Source organism: Populus alba, chromosome 10 (genome assembly GCF_005239225.2).
Source record: "Populus alba chromosome 10, ASM523922v2, whole genome shotgun sequence".
NCBI classification, from domain to species: Eukaryota; Viridiplantae; Streptophyta; class Magnoliopsida; order Malpighiales; family Salicaceae; genus Populus; species Populus alba.
Window position 1 is genome coordinate 12,774,085 of NC_133293.1, and position 20,405 is coordinate 12,794,489.

Consider the following 20,405-nt stretch of genomic DNA (forward strand, 5'->3'; position numbering starts at 1 on the left):
TATTTTAATATATTTTAAAGTATAAAATATTTTAAAAATATAACCACAACCACACTTCTAAATATCTTTTTAAACCCCACTATTTTGAGATTACAACCAACAACACAAAGAAATCCAAAACAAACCTTCCCAAATTACTTTTATAATTAAGATACAGATCTTATCGTGTTTGTTTCTGGCTTGTTCTAAGAAAATACGAGTTGTTTGCTTGATATTTGACATGAAAGAACACGATGGTATTATTGCATAATATAATGTATCTCATCAAAGAAAGAAGGTAAGCAAAATGCACAGAAATGCATTCAAGGGATAACCAGAAACATGGCACGTGATATGTTGCGAGCGGTGTTAATTTTTTTTTGCAACTGTAAAGAAGAATACTCGTGCAATATTAGCATTTTAAAATGAATAAAAAAATTTAAAAATGTAATAATCAAAAGAGATTGCATGTGTTGTTAGTACAATGACTTAAAAAATAAAACATAATTAAGTGAACATCTAATGCTTACTCTCGGATAATTAATTCAATTTAATTAAAAAATAAAATTTCTTTTAAAAACCTAGATTCAATAGAGGGAAAAAAAAAAACCAAGTTAATCCTTGTTATTTTCAAAATCATGAAAAAATCTTATAGAAAATGAATATAAAAAAATAACAAAATATTGATGAATGAAATTAAAAAAAAAAACTTAAAAAAGAAAGAAAAAACAAAGTACACATGGGTGAATCTCGTAAACCCAAGTTGGTCTTTCAAACTCATAACCTATTGAATTATAGACTCGGACTCAATTAAAAAGTTCAAGCTATCAAAGGATAAAATCAATAAATTTAATTTAATAAAAAAAAAATTCATTATGAAAAAGCTAAATTTAACAAAGATCATGAAAAATTGAAACAAACCTTGTTATTTTAAAAAGAAAGACAAATCATATAAAACAAATAAAAAGAATGTTGAAGGGTGAAATAAAAAAAATGAGCTTAAAAAAAAAAACAAACCAAGTAAGTCTTGATAAATCTTGTAAACCCAGGTAAAACTCTCAAACCCTTGTATTCTCGATCCATGCTAAACCTAAAAGCTCAACACTTGAATAATTGAATATTAAATGATAAAATTAATTAGTTTAATTTAATTTAAAAATGAATTTTCTTTTAAAAAATAAATTTAACAAAGACCGAAAAAAAAGAAAGGCAACTCATGTTATTTTTAAAATGATTAAAAAATCGCATAGAACATAACTAAAAAATAATAAAATATTAGGAGATGAAAAAGTAAAACTTAAAATAGAGAAGAAAAAAACTAAAAAAGTCTGAGTAACTTCTTATATCAAAGTTAATTCTTATAATCTTGTAATTTATTAACTACCAAACTCGAACTCAACTAGAATGCTAAACATTTGCCCAATTAGATGATGTAAAATGAAATAATAAAAGAAGACAATCTAAAAGAATTTTGCAGGGTAAAGAAAAAGCAACACTAATAAAAAAGAAGATAGATTTGACTGGGGAAAAAAAACTCAAGAAATATGAAATTATATAAAAATAATAATTTAAGAAACTATTTTAATTAAAATAAATAATAATTAAAAAATAAGAACCAAACCTGACACATAAAAAAAATACACAAGAAATGAAATTAAAAAAATCTTTAATTTCATAAGTTATTCTAGATAATTTTTTTTGAAATAAAGATAATAGGAATGAAATTTTAAGAATAATAAATTCCAGAAGTTGATTTGATTTTTTTAAAAGTTGAAATGAAAATCAAGTAGGAGAAAGGGAGGAAAAAACAAAAACCCACACATGCTAAATTGATAACGATTATATTATATACGCAGCTTGTATATGGAAAGCACATCAAGACACTTCAACTGCTACATTGAAAGCAAAGTTTTGAACACTGCACATGTGCCGTTCAAATCCAATGGATACTATTCATATGTTTTTAGTTTTTTCAAAAAAATTGCTTCTTTACTATATTACCCTTAATAACACCCAATAACCACTAAACAAGCGAATGTAGAAGACAAAAATACCTTAAAATCTAAGGAATAATATTTTTAAATCCAAGAGTTATTTTAAAATTAAGTCAAAATCTATTTATCCAAGTTCAATATTTAAAAATATTTTTTATTAAAAAATATATTAAAATAATATTTTTTTATCTTTAAAAAAATTATTTTTTATACTAGGATATGAAACAGTTTAAAACTATATAAACAGATAATTTTTAGTAAAAAAAAAATTAATTTTAAAAAATACAGATTACACCCCGTTCAAAACAAAATCTTCTTGCTTTTAAGGCAATAAAATAACCACACTTCGCAATAAAAATAGAAAAACACTAATGGGTCCATTGAAAAGATCTCCCTGAATGATTTTATCAATCGAGGGTAAAGTAATAATTTTACTGTAGATTTCTACAGTTAAATATGAGCTCTTTCTGCTTTTGTTATAATTTTGCGGGTACCCGCTTGATAATTCTTTGATAGTGTTTAGATGTTTCTTGAGAGTTGCTTTAACTTTCAAATAGAGCTGACAGAATCTTCATCACTGCCTTCACTGTCACTGCTGCTGCTGCCGCTGCTCCCGCTGCCGCTGCTTCCGCTTCCACTGCTGCTACTAGAACTGGAAGTCTGCTCGTCTCTCTCATCTGCATTCTCCTGGGCTCTAAGGGCTTCTGCAGCATTGAGACCCTTGTCTGCTTCATCACCGTTATCATCCACATCAGCAATCTCATCATCAGTGTTGTTTTGCTGTGGTGCATGCATATCAAAGTCAACATCAACGTTTTCTTCAGCTGCATTCCCATCATCAGGTGAGCCAGCACCAAAAATGTCCTCGATGTCTATGTCTTGATGTTCTTCGGCTTCATCATTCTTAGGGCTTGGTGAGGAAGTTGATGCATTTGGTACATGGGTTGGATGCTCAGCAATCCCCTCATTGGCTACTTTTGTACCTATCATATGATGAGAGCATTACTACATATGATAACACGCAATAAGTGGTAGATAACAGTAAGCTGAAACACTGAATATCAATCCTGATGACGAGCAATGGTTGAAGATAACATAGGAATAATCATTGGAACTCAGGAAATATCCATGTTCTTTGCTTGGCAATCGTTTGCAAGTGACCTTTTCAAATGGCTGAATGATGTTGACAAACAGTAAGAATGAAAAAGAACGTGTTTTTCATATAACCAAGGATCAAACAATTTTAAATATTCTTGGATATCAGGAGGAAAGAAAAACAGCCAAACAAAAATGGCTAAAATAGGTCCAAAGCAAAAAATAATATTAATAGAAACTGAGACCAGAAAAGGCAGATCAAGGAGTGCCAGTTAGGAACTGTTGAAGTTGCCATACAGACACAGTGTCATGCCCACAAAACCTTTTAACTTGAACAGAGTTTTCTAACTGGATAAGTTGGTGGATATTGAAAATGGAAATATAAGAGGGTCTGAATCTAAGTGACAGATTTGATCCATGATCAAGAGTCCTTGAGGATAATATAGTTCTTCACAATAACAAGGAATGCATCATTTTTTCCACTAGAAATTCTAAAAAAAATCTCATGCAGAAAAAAAGAAGGTAAAACCCAGCTCAAATACTAAAAAATCAGAGGGTTCATTAAGAGTGTTCTTTTTTTCTAAAAAAAAAAAACATATCCAGCCCTGCGATATCTTCATTTAGAAATCCTATCTACCAAAGTAAGAGCATGATTTAAAATGATTTTTCCCCTCATAACGTTACATCGAAACATCTAGTTGGCTTATACAAAAGAGATGCAAGGAAATTATGTGCGAATTCACAAGCAAACAGCACCGCATGGCCATTGTGATATGATAACTAGAATCTGAACCAAAAAAATCTTAATTGGGCAGATAATCCAACTAAGGTCACCATAATTAGAATAAATGCACAGTTTATCCATCCTAATAGATGAAAAGAAAATGTCCTGTTAAATGACTAACAAATACAACTAATTAACAAAGGTTCTGAACAAGATTCAGAAATTACTTAACTATTTGTGACGGGATTTATTTGTTACATTCTCGAATTAAAGTTTGGTTTGTTTTTCTGATCACTTTTATTTTATCCATAACTGGATTGTGCGAATAAATTTTTGGTTTGTGGCCAAATCCATGGTGAAATCAGGGATAAACATGCACTTGAATCCAATCATGTGTGCGTATTCAAAATACCTAAAACATGTGGCTCGCCGACATCAATCCGTTCCACCTCAACCTGTTCAAACACAAAGCATAGGAAGAAATATAAAGCATCAGCAGGGAAGCGGAGTAACAAAGAGATTTGGATGATCACTTTAAAAACAGCGGATGCAGAGACAGCAAACTAACAAACAAAGACTTAACAACATCCAATCTTCAATCCCAATCTAGTTCAGGCTGATTATATGGATCCTTTTGCGCCATTCCAGGCGATCACGGTAATCATCAAATAAAATTCAATCGAAACTTACAGGCACAGTAGGAAATGCACTTCGCCCAATCTGAACAGGCTTCGCAACCTTCCCAACAGGAGGAGACAAGCCGGGAGCCTCCACAGCCAGCATGGATTGAGCAGAAGCCGCTGCAGCGGATTCACCAGGCAATCTTAGGTGCCTGAGCTGCTTAACAGACCGATGAAGGCGCTCCAATCGAAAAGTCCGGCCATCGAAAAACAAAACGGCATCGTTTTCTTTATAATCCTCGCTGCTACCTTCAAAAGTGACTTTCGATTTGCCTAATTGATTGTTCTGAAACTCAACCGAAACTCGATTGTCTTTGTTCTTGTGGAATAATCCAGGCTTGGTTTTGTCAATCGAAGCTGGCTTAAATTCGTATCGCAGAGTGCAGAACTTATTGGAGGATTGCTCTTTAAATGAAGGACCTAGGGCTAGATTGTACCACCGATCTGGTTGTGGAGCACTTTTTGGCTCTTCTTTGGAATTATTGGCCATGTTTTGCTCACATGGCAAGATCTGTCTTTGAGAAATGGGTACTGGAAGTACAGTACCGCTCTGCCTACGCTACCTCATAGGGATGGAGGAAGAGAGAGTGTTATTGTGTTGTGAGCTGTAGGGTTTCCTTTTCTTTTCTGGGAAGAAGACGGAGAGAGACGGATATTTGCGAGAGAGAGAGTGCATATTCGGTTGGGTTGTGAGTTTGTGGGGTCGGAGCAGTGCGGGCAGTAGTTTTGTTACACGTGGACTAAAAATGACGTGGATTGAATGGAGGTGGTGGTCATGGGTTGCAAGTGCAGCTTGAAATTGTATTACAAACAGTGTTTTAAAAAAATTAAAATTTTTGTCTATAATTAATTAAATATTAAAAATAATTTTTAATAAATAAAAATATTATTTTAATATATTTATAATAAATTAGAAACTCAAAAGCATAGCTTCTCGCATTCGATTGATACAGCAAGCACATGTATGCGCTAACGGATGAGAGGTGATCACTAATCATGAAGGACCTTCCACACGTGCCGTGAAAAAAGTTTAATTTTTTAATCATGGATGGGCTTAGAGCACTGTAAGGTAATGATAATCGCTTACCTATAGTAAATAGTTTAGAGTGTATTTGACAGTGTGGTAGCGGTTATTTTTTTAAATAGTTTTTCATGCCGAAATATATGCCAATGATATTTTTTTTATTTTTTAAAAATTATTTTTGACATCAGCACATTAAAACGATTCAAAAAATAAAATCACACTTAATTTTAGAAAAAAAAATTGAAATTTGTTAAAACACAGGTTGAAACGCAGAGTCAAACTGTGTCTTAGTGATAAAAACTTGAAATTAAAATGTTTTTTTTGTGATTTTATATTTTAATCCTATAATTACTAATATGATAGTTACTTAAGGGTTACAAGTTGTTAATTTCAGGACTTGTGGAATTAATTGAAGTACGCACAAATTGATCCGAACACCTATATTAATAAAAAAAAATATTTGTTTGGGTATTTTTTTTTCTAATAAAAACCTTGTTATTATTATTCATTCAAGTTTGTTTTTTTTAGAAATACTCACGAATCAGTTCCCAACCAATATGTGGCTACTAGATTCACATTGCGACCTTTAAAATCTTGCAAGATTTTCTTCACACTATTGAGGGGGGGAAAACACGTTTACCTTCCAATTCTCCAGATAATTTGAAAAAAAAAACGTTTATCTTCGTGTCTCCAGTGCCATGCTTTTTTTCTATGTCTCGGTGATTCTTTTTTGTAGCTATACAGGATCTACAATTTATTTGTTTCACCTTGATTCTTTTATCTTTTAGTAATAATCCTTATTTTGATTGCCTTTTATGATTATTTTTCTAGGAAATAATAATGTTCAAAAACGGAGAATAACGACCGCAAGGTCCAGATCTTTTCTTTCTATCCATTATTTTGTTTGGAGAAAACAGTTTTATTGCTTTTGAAAATGCACTGGAAATGATGTTTTTTTTAAAAAAAATGGATTTTTTTATTTAAAATTATGTTTTATTATTTTAAAGTGTTGGTGTCAGATGTTTTCTAAAAAATCAAGTTTGGTTATTAATGTTTTTGGCATTACTTTTAAATGGATACTTAACTTTTAGATTCCAGGACAAATCGGTAATGATAGAACAAGTAACTATTAAGTATTTGATTATTAAGGTTTTTGGCATTACTTTTAATTTTTAATTTAAAATTATTTATTTGTGTGTTTTTTAATAGTTTTAATATACTAACATAAAAAATATATGTTAATATATTTTTAAACAAAAATATTTTTAAAAATAATATCTTTCACTCTCTTAAATAAAACTAAATCTAGTCTAATATATATATGCTCGTCATATCACACTTACTTATGATTAAAATCACTGATTCAATGATTAAGTTAAAATGACAAGTAAATATAACCTTATTCAACCAAAGAGCCAAGTATATTTTGATAGCAATTAATTATAAGTCTTGTTTGAAATTGTATTTTAAATAATATATTTTTTAAAAAATAATATTTGTAACTATTTTAGATTTACAAATCATTTTAATATATTAATATTAAAAAATAAAATTTAAAAAATAAAAAAATTATTTAATATATTTTAAAATAAAAAACACTTTAAATAATAACCCCAAACAACTAATAATAACAAAACACTCCATCACCCCTATTTTATAGAAAAATTAATGATCGACATATATGTTTTATAATGTAAAACCAACCATGCCCCTAAGCTAATCCCGCTTCTTTTTTTCTTTTTTTTTTACCATGATAAACTGATAACCCTACGCATTGCTGTGAACTCTTTGTCCACACCGAAGGAAGCAATCTACCTTATCCTCAGATTGGACACGTGTTCCCAGAACCCCAGCCAAATCTGAACCACCGTTTTCCTTTTTCTGAGACCACGACAAGTCTCACAAAAGCAGCAGCAGTTTTTTGCCCCAGACGTCGCCGTTTATCCTATCTACGGACCTTGATCACTATCATAGTCACAGAATAGAGCAGTAGCTCAGCTTGATCTTTAGTCCCCTGCCCCAACGGTGTCTGCTCCAAGAAGAAGCACAAAGAGAGCGAGATGGTGCGTTTTGGCGGGAAAATGGCGGGTCAGCTAGTGAGTTTGGGAGGGAACGGTGCCGGCCAGTTTCTGGCTGCTGCCGCAGTGGCTCTCCTCCTCCGACTGTTTTCCGGTCCCGGCCCCGCTCTGATGCCGGAGGATGAGTCTCCTGACGACGAAAAAAACGACGCAGCCGACGACGATAGTCCAGATGTCGGGAAAGTTTTTCCGGTTACTATCCGGTGGAGCAACATCACATGCTCGCTTTCTGATAAATCCTCCAAATCAGTGAGTGGGAATTTTATTTCCCCTCTGGGAGTTTCACGTTTTTTTCAAGTTCTGTTTGGTTGTTGAGAAAATGAAGAAAAAGAAAATTGATCGAGTCTAGATGATTCACTCTCGTGTGCTGATTATTATTATTTTTGTAACTACACGATTTCATCCTTGCTTAATTTAATTTCCCTGCTTTATCAAATATAGCGTGGAATTTTGGGTCACTTGCATGCTTGACTGAAATTTAACTTATAGGTGAGATTTCTGCTTAATAATGTGAGTGGAGAAGCAAAGCCTGGAAGATTGCTTGCAATAATGGGACCATCAGGTTCAGGAAAGACAACATTGCTCAATGTTCTGGCAGGACAGCTAATGGCATCACCGCGACTGCATTTGTCAGGTCTTTTGGAAGTCAATGGGAAGCCTTGTTCAAATAGAGCTTACAAGTATGGTGCTTTGTTGTAGACCTGTGATGCTGAGCTCAATGTATAAGCTTTTGATTGTGTTTATGAGGTCAATTGTTGTTACAGGCTTGCTTATGTGAGACAGGAAGATCTTTTTTTCTCGCAGCTTACGGTGCGGGAAACACTGTCTCTTGCTGCTGAACTTCAACTTCCAGAGATAGCTTCGGTAGAAGAGAGAGATGAATATGTGAATAATTTGTTGTTCAAGCTCGGTTTGGTAAGGCAAACTTCTTCTGAAGTTTAATTTAAATGCATAAATTAAATTGATTGATCCCCTTTGCAGACATAATATTATTCACTTCTAAAATTAGATACCAAGCCCTCACTTTTACTTTCACACTTCAAGCTAATATCCCTTCTACTTCGCAAACAATTAATGGTTTATAGTTATACAATGAAGTCATGTAACTATCATCTGTCTTTCAATTCTTTACTTATCATTCATACCATGCATTTTTTCTCTGATTTAATTTCTTTACGGGGGATTTGCTTTTATTCTCTTTGTCCAAAGGCCAGCTGTGCTGATACCAATGTTGGTGATGCAAAAGTTCGTGGGATAAGTGGCGGTGAAAAGAAACGTTTGTCACTAGCATGCGAACTCATTGCTAGCCCATCTGTAATATTTTCTGATGAACCTACAACGGGTATGCGTGCTTGCTAGTCTGGATTTGATCTGAATTGTGGAGGCATTAAGCTTTGATATGATTAATGTATACGATCATAATGCAGCATGCACAGGATACATTTGCACCGACTTTGCTATCACTGTATTTTAGGGAGGCAAAATGACCTTGTGTTTTAATAAAATTCATTGTGCACAAGGCATGTTTAAGAGTTAAGACCAGTGTTTAACAATGCTATGATACTGACGGAGTAAATTCTTCTTCAAATGTGAGGGTTGACCCGGTAGATATGGATAAATACCTGCTCTACTGAATCTGAATGTGTTGAATTTGGCTTTGCATTGATTCCCAGCATTTTGTAATGCAGAGTGAACTCAATAGTATTTGAAACTAAGGTTTCTTAACTTTTGGGCTGTGTCATGCTACATCAATGAAGAGATTTTATTTGACTCCTTAATCCTGGATAGATATTAGCAAGACTATCAATTTGAAGCGAAAATAAAAATCTATAAACTATTGATCATGTAACCCATATGGTTCACTGCTGAAGTAAAATCTTCTTTCCAATTTTAACAAGGTCATGCATGGTGTTTCCAGGGCTTGATGCTTTTCAGGCAGAGAAAGTAATGGAAACTCTCCGACAACTGGCGCAGGATGGACATACTGTAATTTGTTCCATACACCAGCCTAGAGGCTCAGTGTATGGTAAATTTGATGACATTGTGTTACTAGCAGGGGGTGCACTTGTCTATGCTGGCTCAGCACATGATGTGCCACTGACATATTTCTCCAAATTCGGGTTATTAGCCTAAGCTCGCCTATCTTTTTCTCATTTCTATATCTGCTGCTTACTGTTGATTTTGCTCATTATTCTCAACTTCAACAATTTATTTTCTCTTTAAACTATTATCTTGGGATGGACATAGAGGTCCATAGTACATGTAGAATAATAGCTGGATGGAAGCAAAAAAAGGGGGAGTAGGTGATGTTTTTGTGTTGCCAGTGGAACTAATTTTTTCCCTCTGGCAATGTTGTTTTACATTTTTAGACTATAGACAGATTTGATTTTTAATGACTTTTTTTCTAATATTTTCAATGGCTTGAATTACATTTTGACCTGGGACTATGTATATTATGTTAACTAATATGCTTTTGGAATTGTAATGGCACTTCATACTCAATTAAATACATTTGTACATGACAAGACATCTTACTGGGTAAGGCAGTGGTTAAACTTGGGAATCTTGAGGTGTCAGCCTTAGTTCCTGGGAATGTGGATAGGAGTTTATGAGATGGCAGGGACTTCCAAGTGTTGCAAGCTATTATTTTACTGTGGTTTAGAAATATATAACTGTTTACGTTGAACATTTTGCCTCTCGTTTCTATGGTGTATGACCATTTACTATTCTTTAAATGCAATACTAGTGATTTCATAGTTGAGAGCTTATGTTTGTCATGTATATGCTTCAACTTTGAATATCTGGAACTACTAATCTGTTGGTTGGATTTTTGATAGAATGTCCATTTGATTTTAAGTTCTTGCTTTCTCATTTAGAGCAATTCCTTTTTCTTTAGGTTTTTGTGTTTCCTCTTTTTTTTGGGTCTGTATTTTCCTTTCTCCTATACAAATATTAATATGTGCTCTGGCTTACTGTCTTGACTATCTCTCTCTCTGAGGAAAATATGTTGCTGGCGGTGCATTTGATTAATCATTAAAAAAGTAGAGCTGTTGTCTCAGTTTTCCAAAATTACTGAATTGTCTGTTGATTCCTTCAACAGGTATCGTTGTCCAGACCATGTCAATCCTGCTGAATTTTTGGCTGATCTCATATCCATTGACTACAGTTCTGCAGAAAGTGTCTACTCTTCGCGGAAAAGGATAGATGGTCTAGTTGAATCGTTTTCACAACAATCATCAACAATTCTTTATGCAACTCCACTTACCAGAAAGGAGGACTCCAAGAAATTGAGCAGGAAAACTGGTGTAAAGGGGAAAGGCAAAGGGTCTTGGTGGAGGGAATTCTGGTTGCTCCTTAGACGTGCATGGATGCAGGTTGGTTTTTCAACTGTCACTCCATTAATAAACAGGCATTTCATTAGTCTCTCACCACGACCTGGTTTAGTGCAGACAATTCCCCAACCCCTGAAACAAGTTCCTCTCAAAGGGAAGGGCTGGATCGCATTGACTTGGACTGCAATTATGACTTTGCTTTATTTTGCTTTTTATGTCTTCAATCCTAGCTTCTTCATTTTAATTAACTAAACTAAGAAGTGGAACATAGCAAATCATCTCTACTCAATTCTAGATGACAAAATAAACCCCTAGGAAGGGGATGACTGGCATAGAGATATGTATTGTATTAATTGACAAATTCACGGAAAAATAAATTTCAGATAATTGTAATTCTAGCTCCTGCTTTTCCCTTATTGCACCTTTTATGACTAGGCTTCTCGTGATGGGCCAACAAACAAAGTTCGGGCAACAATGTCAATTGCATCAGCTATAATATTTGGATCGGTTTTTTGGAGAATGGGAAAATCTCAAACATCAATACAAGATAGGATGGGATTGCTTCAGGTATGTTACCTTATTTTTTCCTCCTTCAAATCCCTGCTCTTTTTAAGGATCAATACACAATAGAATGAGAAGATCTCAAACATCATAAAATAACTGAATATGTGCAGATTTTGGTTCTTTCATGTTGTCAAATAGTGGTTTTAATTTCTACGTGTTTTTTATATTTGCTTGAATACGTGACACGAGATTGTAGTTTGAAAGTATCAGCTATTCATTAACTGCGCTGATTATTTTCACCAGTGATTGACCAAAGGACCTGGGTCATGATCTTGACTCCAACCTAATTTGTTGGTGCCAATATATATGCTTTCTGCTACTGACCTATATTCTGCATCTTCCGCATTGTTTCCCACTTTTACGATTTCTGCCACATTCACGTTCAGTTTCCTTGCTAAGAATACAAACCTACATCACTAAAAAAACTGCCTGCTTGATTAATGACATACACTCAAGGCCTGGCTTGCAACCTTCTAATCCACCAGCTACGAATCTATGACCTGAGTTCTTTTTTTTCCTTTTCTTGTAAGCTTGTGTGATAGCTGTAGCCTGTCTATCCTAGACTGCATCTTAACTATGACCAGTTAAGGGAATGGAAGACCTTTTAATGTTCGTTATGAGTTCAGATATGAATTTCCTGATCACTTATGTCCCAAATTACTGCCATTCATAAACATAATAATAAATAAAGCTACCTTACATTTAACATGTATCAGGCGGGTACAGCCAGTAAAAGATACCATTGGCACCCAACTAGTTAATTCAGATAGGTCAAAATGTTAGAACAGATGTTTTAGCTCGGATGCCCTTTGATGCACAGACGTGACATGATCATTAATAATAAGCTCCCAGATTAGCTGATCAGCGTGGTGGCAATTTTGAAATTCAATGAAAATCCCAACTGTTTTAAGATAGTTTTTAAAAAAATTCTGTGCATGACAATTGGTCTTTCTCAGGTTACAGCAATAAACACGGCAATGGCTGCTCTCACAAAAACAGTGGGTGTGTTTCCAAAAGAACGTGCAATTGTAGATAGAGAGCGTGCTAAGGGCTCTTATGCATTAGGACCCTATCTACTTTCCAAATTGATAGCTGAGATTCCTGTTGGAGCAGCATTTCCATTAATGTTTGGTGCTGTACTGTATCCCATGTCTCGTCTTCACCCTACCTTTTCAAGGTGTGCTTCCATATTTTACCATTTTGATTTCTGACACCACATGGGTTTCTGCGATTTGTATATTGTATGAATGCAGTTAAATTTTTACAGATTCAGAAAGTACATGGATCAGTAACTGAAATTTGTAAAAGTTTTTGGAGTATTGAAGTAACTGGCTGACATGCACGCATATAAAACTGAAAAGAAAAGAACCCAGATGAGCTGTTCTTCAGAGAAGAACAATCCCTAGTCAGTGGAAACATGGAGAAAACCTCTTTTAGGTTTGGAAATGCTATATTTATTGCAGTCACAATGCTTGAAGTTACTGAATTTGGACTGGTGCATTCCAGGTTTGGAAAATTCTGTGGAATTGTGACAGCAGAGTCATTTGCTGCATCTGCAATGGGTCTAACTGTGGGAGCTATGGTTCCAACCACTGAAGCAGCAATGGCTGTCGGACCCTCTCTTATGACTGTTTTTATAGTATTCGGAGGTTATTATGTCAATGCAGATAATACACCAATCATCTTTCGATGGATTCCTAATGTTTCCCTGATAAGATGGTAAATCAATCATGTCTTGCTTATACAGAAAGTCGTCCTCTTATATTAGTTCCCTTTATACTGGACGAGTTGATTTTGGCCTTGTTGTATGACTATTTCTGCACATGGTTTCAGGGCCTTTCAAGGACTTTGCATCAATGAATTTAGAGGCCTTCAGTTTGATCATCAAAGTTCAATTGATGTAGAAACTGGTGAACAGGTAATGTGATGCCCTGAATCTGTCTTCCTGCTTGTAACATAGGAGAGTTCTCTATCGTAGTTGAGAAAAGAGAAAAATCTTGAAAAAGGATGACCTGTTTAATCTAGAACCTTAAAACTTGTTAAGATGGAATTTGATTTTCAACAAAAGCTAAGCTGCTCAGGTCATGGTGGAAGGTAATACAGCAATGATATAATATTTTGCACTATAATACATTTCTTCTTTAATGTAATGCACATTATCTAAGCTCTTAAACTTCATCGCAACTTTATTTTGTTCTATGAGAAGTCGTGTGTATTGACAAGTTCTCCCGAGGAAAACAGGTTGGACCCAGTTGAATTGGCTTCGGCTTCCAATCCATGTTTTTTCTCTTCTCTTGAATTTGGTAGTTATTTTATAATTTTTTCTTCATTTATGCTTTCAGCCCACAATTTGATGAAAGGTCTACATTGATATGCATTGGAGTAAATGTGCATATAGCCCTTACTAGCTATAACTTGTCACCTTAAACGATCCACTAAGCCACCAAAGTTGTGCTTTTCTCTAGTGTTTTAGCTGTTTTAAAATCAAATTTTCAGGATTGCTATGAATTGTATTTTTCTGTGCCAATGACTGAAATATAGTGATGAAATTGACAAAATGGCTAATTTGGATGTGCCTGTGCCTGACATTTTTTTCCGTCTTGTGCATCCAGCATTTACCCTTTCTTCCTCCTCTTGTTTCTCAGGCACTCGAGCGGCTCTCGTTCGGTGGAAGACATATTAAGGATACTGTGGTAGCGCAAAGTAGAATTTTGTTGTTTTTGTATGGCACCACGTACCTTCTCCTTGAGAAAAACAAGCCCAGTTACCAAAGGCTTGAGCCACCGTGTCGTGAACAAATCCAGTCACAGGTACAACTTGAACCTTTGGACCCTGACGAGGTAAAACAACTCCAGCAACTTGATCCTCCTCCACCCAAAAAGGATGAATCAAACCAGCAGCTTGAATCACCACCTGCTGAAATCCGACCTTTTATCTTAGAAGGTTTGTAATTGTTTGGATGGTAAAAGAAAAGGATTTGTAATTGTTTGGGGTTAATAATAATAGCATGTTATAAAACACGATTTATTGATCTATCTGATACAGGTATCAAGTAAAGAAGATGCCAGTGCAATAAGGAGGGCCCCATGCCTTCACTGAGCTAACAAGCTGCTTCCGTAGAACCTGACAGCAATTAAGTCCATGTCTGAAACTGAAACAGCTAAAATCTCACGTGCAATGTGTCTAGTAAATGTAATGGTTTTATTTCAATGGCATCCAAATAGGCCTTCTTCCTCCTCCTCCCTTTCAATTACCGGTGGTGGAAAATGAGCGTTTGGCATTTGCTTTGATCGGTGCATATGCCGATGACTAAAACCTGAGGAGATCAAGACTGTCTTGTAAAATTGAATGTTGCTTTGGTAATTAATTGGAAAAACCTAGTAGTAGATCATGCAAAATGATGCGGTGTTTACTCGGGTGAGTCTTATGTCAGATGGTACATGGCAAAATGCAAGTTATTGTGGCCGTTCCAATGCGACGTCATTTTCTGTGAGTGGGAGTATCATAACAGGTAGGGGTGGCTATTTTTGAATTAAATAATTGCTGCAGTCTTCCCCTTCGAAAAAAAAAATGATGATGTTTCCAGTACTGGAATTTGACTTTGCTGCCTAGATACTGATTAGAGCATTTTGGGAGTCAGAAAATTGAATTAAGTAATTAAGCACCGAGAAGCATGAAGTTTAGAAGAGAGCTAGTCTAATCAGACGCGGAACCACGTAAGGGGGAGGTTAGAATTAGGTTCGTGATTTCAACAGAACCAGAATCATGCATGTGGACGGTAGCTTGTTACCAGACCAATTCAACTGCAAGGGGCAAGGAGGCTACTTTGCTGTTTGTTTACGCGGCTGCGGTTTGCTTTAATGCTTTTAAAGCAAAGCGCAGCTTGTAAACGTTAAGGAAAAAAAACTACTTGCTATTCATGGATTTCACAGTAAATTACGTGTGAAACGTAGGGAGAAGAAAAGCAGCTAATTGCTGCTTTCTTGCGTGGATGAGAAGTTCAATCATGTTATACTGTTCAATGGAGCATGTTTTCCCTGTTCAATGAATAGTGAATAATGCCTTTACTATTAATGCCTTCACTGTTTTAATCAGACTAAATTCGGTTTAATGTGTAAAATATATTGAACTGAGTCCGATCCGGTAAAATAAAAAACAAATTTTTTTATTTTTTATTTTTTATTTGTGTTTTATTCAAAAAACTAGTATTTAACATTATTCAATGACACTATATAAATTAGACGAAGATCGCTTGATGACATAGTATTTATAGAATTTGATCGCAAAGCTAATTTTGTTCTTAGTTATATTTTATCTGATGTTGTTGCGCGTTTAAAAAATCAAGAAAACTATCGAATGTATTTCAGACGTGATGGAACTATAGATAATTTAATGGAATAATAAAAAATATTTTATATAAATTATTTTTATTGGTTATCCTAGCAGGTAATTCTTAATTAATTTTTTAGTTAAGTTTTAATTGATATGTCTCTCTTTTTTATTGTTTTTTACATTATATTCATTTTTTATTTGAATTGTAATCAATACCCTCTTTTATATTTATTTTTGAAAAATAATTTGGCTAACCTTTTTAAAAGTAGTAATTAATATTTTTCATGTTTTTGTAGTTTATAGTGCTTCAAATATATTATATAACTAAATTATATTCATTTTACATATTAATTAATTTATAAAAATATTTTATTCTAAGAAAAAAATATATAAAATAAAAAGAACAATGAGGGTTAAATATTTGCCTATACCAGAAAGATTGGCTTTAAACTTTAATATTTAATTAGCGTTATAATTTTTTTTATTTATTTACCTGCTTATATATGTTATTAAAAATTATTTTATGTAACAAAGCAATTTATTTCTCACTTAAAAAAAAATCTGATATCCAAAAATACATGCGTAACTGATAAGACTAACTAACACCTTTTTCCACTTTAAAAAATAAGTCGGTGACATGACGTAGGCGCAACGCGGGTTTGGAAGACTCTTTCTTAACTACGAAGATAATTTCCCTCCTTGATTTGTCATCCTTTCTACTTTAGTCCTTATACCTTTTCAATTTGTCATTATAATTCAGAACAAATACATTAATTGCACCCACAGTTTTCTTAATTCTTACCTATGAAAAAAATCTCTCCCCTTGATAAATATTCATAGCTCAGTCAATTGATTTAATCCGATCTTTTTCGCTTTTTGCACGTGTTTACATAAATTCAAAGAAAAATGAAGTTAAATTTCTAGAAACATGCAAGCAAATTCCACTTGATGATGTGATCGTCGCAGCCTTCTATTATTATTTTTACTATTATTATTAGAGTATTATATATATATATATATATATATATATATATATATATATATATATATATATATATATACTCTGCTTTATTTTCTTGAAAGAAAGAACAACTAACTAGTGTAATGGGCCGCCGCCACGTAGCATACAGACATCGCAAAATCTTGAGAGAGACTTTCTTCTTTCCTGGAATTTGGAGGTGCACGTACATCGGCCGTCCAAGTGGCCAATTGCCATTTGACTAAAATCACGTTTTCATTAATTTCACGTTTCGTGCACCCTTCTATATATGTGTGCCCTGCCGATACAGGGCATCACACATCAAGATACATTCTTTCCAAAAATTGTCCTTTCTGATATAACCCATTTTCAGAAAACTTTGAAAATCAAGTATTCACTTCCAAAACAATGATAACAGCCATGCTAAAATCTCCTTCATCACCTCTCCTAGCTTCACAGCCATTTTTTGACAGATCCTTGCACCAAGCAGCACCTTCAAAAACATGTCTTAGCACAAATAAGAGACGTTCCGCCAAGATCTCGGCGCTGAGAAGGGATGATTATAGCGAGAAATTGATCGACGAAGACATGATTGTTCTTAGGATGCGCGTTCAGGAGATGAAGATAGCCGAGAGGATTTACGAGGTCTCATCTGACTGGATGGAATGGGAGAAGAGATATTACCGTGGCAGTTACAATTCAGACATTTGCGAGGCAGTGGGGTACTTGCAATCAGTGATGGTGAGAACCAGGCCAAGCTTGGTGGTGGGCATGGCTGCTCTTGTTGCTCTGAGTATACCAACGTCAATGGGGTTGGCTACGTTCCGTTTGGTAGAATGGCTCGTTGCTGGGAATATTATTCATCTCTGATTAATTAGCTAGATTCCTATATTAAAATTAATGTCTAGCTAGCTCGATTTAGAAGTGTATGGGTTTTTTTCCCTCTTTATAATAAATCTTGAGATGGTTTCTCTTGTTTTATACGGACATATGGTTTTTTTTTTTTTTTTCACTTGATGTGCCTCTGTGATTAGATTCGAGAGGGTGGAGCCTCGTAAAAATATGGTGGTGATGCCCGACAAACGCAGTGCTCTCGTTGTCGGCGATGATGCACTGTACTAGGTTGTCAGGTATCATTCCGAGCAATAAAGATTAAATAACATTTTATAAATTAAGCTGTGAGAACTACGTCTAATTGAAGATGATCATAACATCCAGAGATGGATCCATGATTCAAAGGAGAAGAGATTGAAAAAAAATCAAAGAGTGTAAAGTACGTACAGGACTACATATCTTTGAAAAAAAATAATAATAATTAAAAGCCAGGTCTCCTATTGCAACCAGCAATGTGTCAAATTCAAGGGGAAAAAACTCTTGACTCACTCGAAATATTTGTTTTTATTAAAATCATGATTGTATATAATTTTTATTTAAAATATCTGTGTGAATAATAATTAATCATATGATTTTTTTAAAAAAAAAATCAATATCTAGTGACTTGATTGATCTATGAAATCAAGTCAAAAATTATATTTTATAACAGTATAAATTAATTTAGAAATGTATCTCGAAGCAAGATTTAATGATCTTTTAATGCCTTAAAAAGTATATTTAATTTACTTTTAAAAGTGTTGTTGAAGAATTCTTTTAAAGCTTTTAAGCTTGATTTAACAAAGTTTTGTTTTTAAAAAATTTTAATGTATATATGAAAGAGACTTGAAAACTTTTAATGTATCTTTTTTATTTGAGGTGCTTATCATGAAGAAGATTTTGTATCTCCAATAATTTTTTTCTATAGTGAAACTCTCAGTGTATAAAGATTTGTAGGGATTTTCAAGTTTTTTTCAATGTCCCATGTTATTATTTTATTAGTTGATTTTTATTAATATAATATTATATTTATAATAAGACATCTTAAATATTTCATCATGCATGTCAATATTCCATTAATTATAAAATACGTGAAGATGAATTTATTTTTTATTTTATTTTATTTTATTCATGCAGATATAGAAAGAAAAATTGATACACGGGCGGAATTTGATGTGTAAATAATTTTTTGTACGCTCCTCCAAAATAAATTGTTTTAATGTCTCGGAAGATGTTGAGGGAGGGTGGTGCCGAAGCCGATGACGATGACAAGATAGTTTGACCAAAGCTGCTTTTTGAGAGTTCAACGGAAGCATTTACTGCTAATTCAAATGGCATTATTGATTATTGAGTTCAAGTGGCTTTGCTTGCTATTCCTATTCAATTGGCATCGTCGTCTGAGTTCAATCTTTTCCACTTTTGGCTGAAGCGTGCTCCGATGACGCCTTTAACAAGAATCTAGAAGCCAAATTTCCAAATGAAATTCAACCTGATTATGTCACTGATTACGGGGTAATTGTTTTTAGTTTCGTGAATGTATTTTTAAAATGATTTTTATTTGAAAATTTATTAAAATAATATTTTTTTTATTTTTTAAAATTTATTTTTAATATTAACAGTTCTGGAAAAAAATATCAATTTAAAATAAAAAATAGAAAAAATAATTTTTTTAAAATATTTTTGAAAGGTAAAAAACAGGAAAGCGTAGCTAATAATAGAGTATGGACAAGGACATGGAAAGCCTTGCTGTAGATTTGTTGTTTTATTTTAAGAATTTCGTAGCTTCTAGTACATGCTACTTTTCTGTTTCTTGACTTTCTACCATGTCTTCCCTTTTCCGGATAAAAACAAGCAAACTAATAATAGATGGCCCCACATGGCATCCAAACTTGGATCTGCGTTTTAATACACCCAGCTAAATCACTGTGTCGAATGTTTTTGTGAGAATTTTTGTTTTTTTAATGTTTTGGACATGTAATTATATAAAAATAAAATTTAAAAATAAATAAATATATTATTTTAATTAATTTTTAAATAAAAATAAATATTAAAAATAATCATTATTATATTATCATAATAATAATACAAGCAGCTAACCGTCACATTCAACGAATATGAGGAGACACACACATTCATGCATATACACATACATGAATATTAATGCATTCATTCATGTATGTGTACATGCACGAATGTGTGTGTCTCCTCGTATTCGTTGAATGTGACGATTAGCTGCTTGTATTATTATTATTATAGTATAATAGTATTTATTTTTAAAATTAATTTATATATATTATCATGGCATAAAAAAGATGTTGCAATCAATTAAAAAGTAGCCAGCAATATAAATTATTAAATAGGTCAGGAGCATTGTTTAGAAATATCGGTTTTTTTTAGAAGATTTCCTTTACTAACTAACTAACTTTCCTTTTCTTCTTTTTTTACTGGGAGTTTATTGATATTAAAAAAAAATAGAAAAAAACAAATACAAAAATAGTACGTTTTGTCAAGAGTTTTGAAATATCCTTACTGTCCTGTTCATGTGCTGACATAACTTACGCAATGCATGCTGATATATTTCTCGTCTTATAAAAGAAAAAACGAAACAAAAGAGTTGGAAATTCTTTCTCCTAGTCAGTATGAAAGTTTTAGTAAACGTTCCAAATCGCCATAAATTAGTGGGAATTTGTTTTTTTATTTGGAGAATTTTAAGCCTATTGCCTGATAATATCTCTTTAAATTTCTCCTTCCTTT

The 20,405-nt window shown here is 33.4% G+C and overlaps 2 protein-coding genes across 2 annotated transcripts; one reads left to right on the top strand and one right to left on the bottom strand.

The window, feature by feature from the left end:
- Positions 1-2,325: 2,325 nt before the first annotated feature.
- On the bottom strand, positions 2,326-5,129 carry LOC118046359 (uncharacterized). The gene is made up of 3 exons (XM_035055227.2): positions 4,483-5,129; positions 4,205-4,247; positions 2,326-2,956 (listed from the first exon to the last, which is right to left on the bottom strand). The coding sequence occupies exons 1-3, from the start codon at positions 4,960-4,962 to the stop codon at positions 2,523-2,525; spliced, it is 957 nt and encodes a 318-aa protein (XP_034911118.1). The 5' UTR covers positions 4,963-5,129; the 3' UTR covers positions 2,326-2,522.
- A 2,144-nt stretch (positions 5,130-7,273) lies between these two features.
- Positions 7,274-14,868, top strand: LOC118046358 (ABC transporter G family member 7). Its single transcript, XM_035055226.2, has 12 exons — positions 7,274-7,823; positions 8,064-8,254; positions 8,339-8,489; positions 8,784-8,916; positions 9,493-9,694; positions 10,675-10,948; positions 11,342-11,473; positions 12,427-12,647; positions 12,977-13,189; positions 13,304-13,388; positions 14,116-14,413; positions 14,516-14,868. Exons 1-12 carry the CDS (start codon positions 7,557-7,559, stop codon positions 14,524-14,526), a joined length of 2,178 nt encoding a protein of 725 aa, XP_034911117.1. The 5' UTR covers positions 7,274-7,556; the 3' UTR covers positions 14,527-14,868.
- Positions 14,869-20,405: the final 5,537 nt, after the last annotated feature.